The 1,530-nt window shown below is 56.7% G+C and overlaps 1 protein-coding gene across 1 annotated transcript in view; it reads right to left on the reverse strand.

The window, feature by feature from the left end:
- Positions 1 to 482: 482 nt before the first annotated feature.
- The window catches only part of MAN2B1 (mannosidase alpha class 2B member 1), a gene marked incomplete at its 5' end in the record, with an annotated part of 34,231 nt that continues 33,183 nt past the window's right edge, over positions 483 to 1,530 (reverse strand). The window contains 3 exons of the mRNA XM_006768221.2: positions 483 to 719; positions 1,212 to 1,314; positions 1,427 to 1,525. Of these exons, the coding sequence (XP_006768284.1) occupies positions 610 to 719; positions 1,212 to 1,314; positions 1,427 to 1,525 (312 nt within the window). The remainder of the gene's footprint in view (positions 720 to 1,211; positions 1,315 to 1,426; positions 1,526 to 1,530) is intronic.

A 1,530-nucleotide genomic window follows, 5' to 3' on the forward strand; every position in this document is an offset into this window, starting at 1 on the left:
CTACTGAATCCACTTCTTCCCCCAGGACCTTCCAGATTCCTCGCCCCAGGGCCAGGTCTAGGAGGCCCCAGGTGTGTATGGTTCACTGAGCGTGTGGTGGATGATGAGGCAGGTGTGAACAGTATAGAGCAGTGGTTCTCAACCTTGGCTGCACATTAGAATCACCTGGGAATCTTTTCAAAATCCTGATTTCTGGGCCTCATCCTCCGGAAATTCTGTTTCTTTGTTACTAATGTTGTGGCCCCACCCCATAACAAACAGAATTTCCAGAGGATGAGGCCCAGAAATCAGGATTTTAAAAAGATTCCCAGGTGATTCTAATGTGCAGCCAAGATTGAGATCCACTGGTATAGAGTCTGGTGTAAGGATCCAGGCAGTGACCTCTCTGCAAGGCCTCGGGTCAAGGGTCAGCTCAAGTTTGGAGACCTTTCTGGGTCATAAATTCTATCACCCTCGAAAAACAATTCAGTCACTCCTTGACCCAAGGCTTGGTAGTGGCATTTTAATGGCTTTCACTGGTGTAACAGCAGCAAGAAGAGAAGGGGAAGTTGGCCTGACCCCTGCAGGAGAGGGCTCAGCTGGAAAGGGGGCAGCCAGCCCCCAGCAGGTCTAGCCTTCCTTTTCCCATCGGACGGAGGCCAGGAAAGTGCGGATTTCCATGGGCTGCAGTGTGATGCTGGCAGGGTCCAGCCGGGAGGGAGAGGGCTTGAGTGTGGGGCCTGGAGAGGTGCAGGGGAAGAATGAGGGACGCAGACTTACTCTGCCTCACTCCCCCTCCCCTGTGCTCTCTCCCCTGGGCCTGGACACCCAGACACCCTCAAATCTGTTGCCAGGGCCTCACTACCAGACTCTTCAATTGCTTCCCAGGGCCTGGATCCCACCCCCAGATCCCCAAGTCCCTCCCAATGCCTGGCCACTGCCCTCACACCCTCAAGTCCCACCTCAAGGATTGTCAAGCAAACCCCAAGGCTGATGAACAGCCCCACCCCACTCCCAAACTAGACACTGACAGAGACTCAGATCTTGTACTTGGGACTGCACTCCAACCTCAGAAACCCAAGATCCACCACTAGTTTGCTGTACTTAAGACCCTGATACCCCCAGCCTGGATCTGAACACCACCGAAGACCCTGGAGCTGCCCTGGGTCTTGGCCAACACTCCACACCTTCCACACAGCCCCCAGCTCCCAACCTCAGGGGCAAGCCCTCACCCGTCTTTGGTGTCCACTGGAGCCTGGAGGCCTTGGCCCGGAGCTGGTTGGCAGCCAGCGTGGTCTCCTTAAGGTCGGTGATGGTGAAGGCAGAGAACAGGTCCTGCAGGCAGCGGATGGCGGGGCTGAGCAAGGGAGGGTCAACGCGAGGTTTCCCCTCTCCCTCCGCTGGCTTCTCTCCTTCTCCTGTTTCCTTCCCACTCTGCCCTCCTCACCTTCAAGTCCAAGGTCACTGGAGAGCTCAGGTTGCCGACCATGTCCTCCCCTAGAGCGAACTGGTGCTCCAGGCGCAGCAGCAGCATCTCCGGGCCCCAGCGGG

Source organism: Myotis davidii, unplaced genomic scaffold (assembly GCF_000327345.1).
Source record: "Myotis davidii unplaced genomic scaffold, ASM32734v1 scaffold543, whole genome shotgun sequence".
Taxonomy (NCBI): Eukaryota; Metazoa; Chordata; class Mammalia; order Chiroptera; family Vespertilionidae; genus Myotis; species Myotis davidii.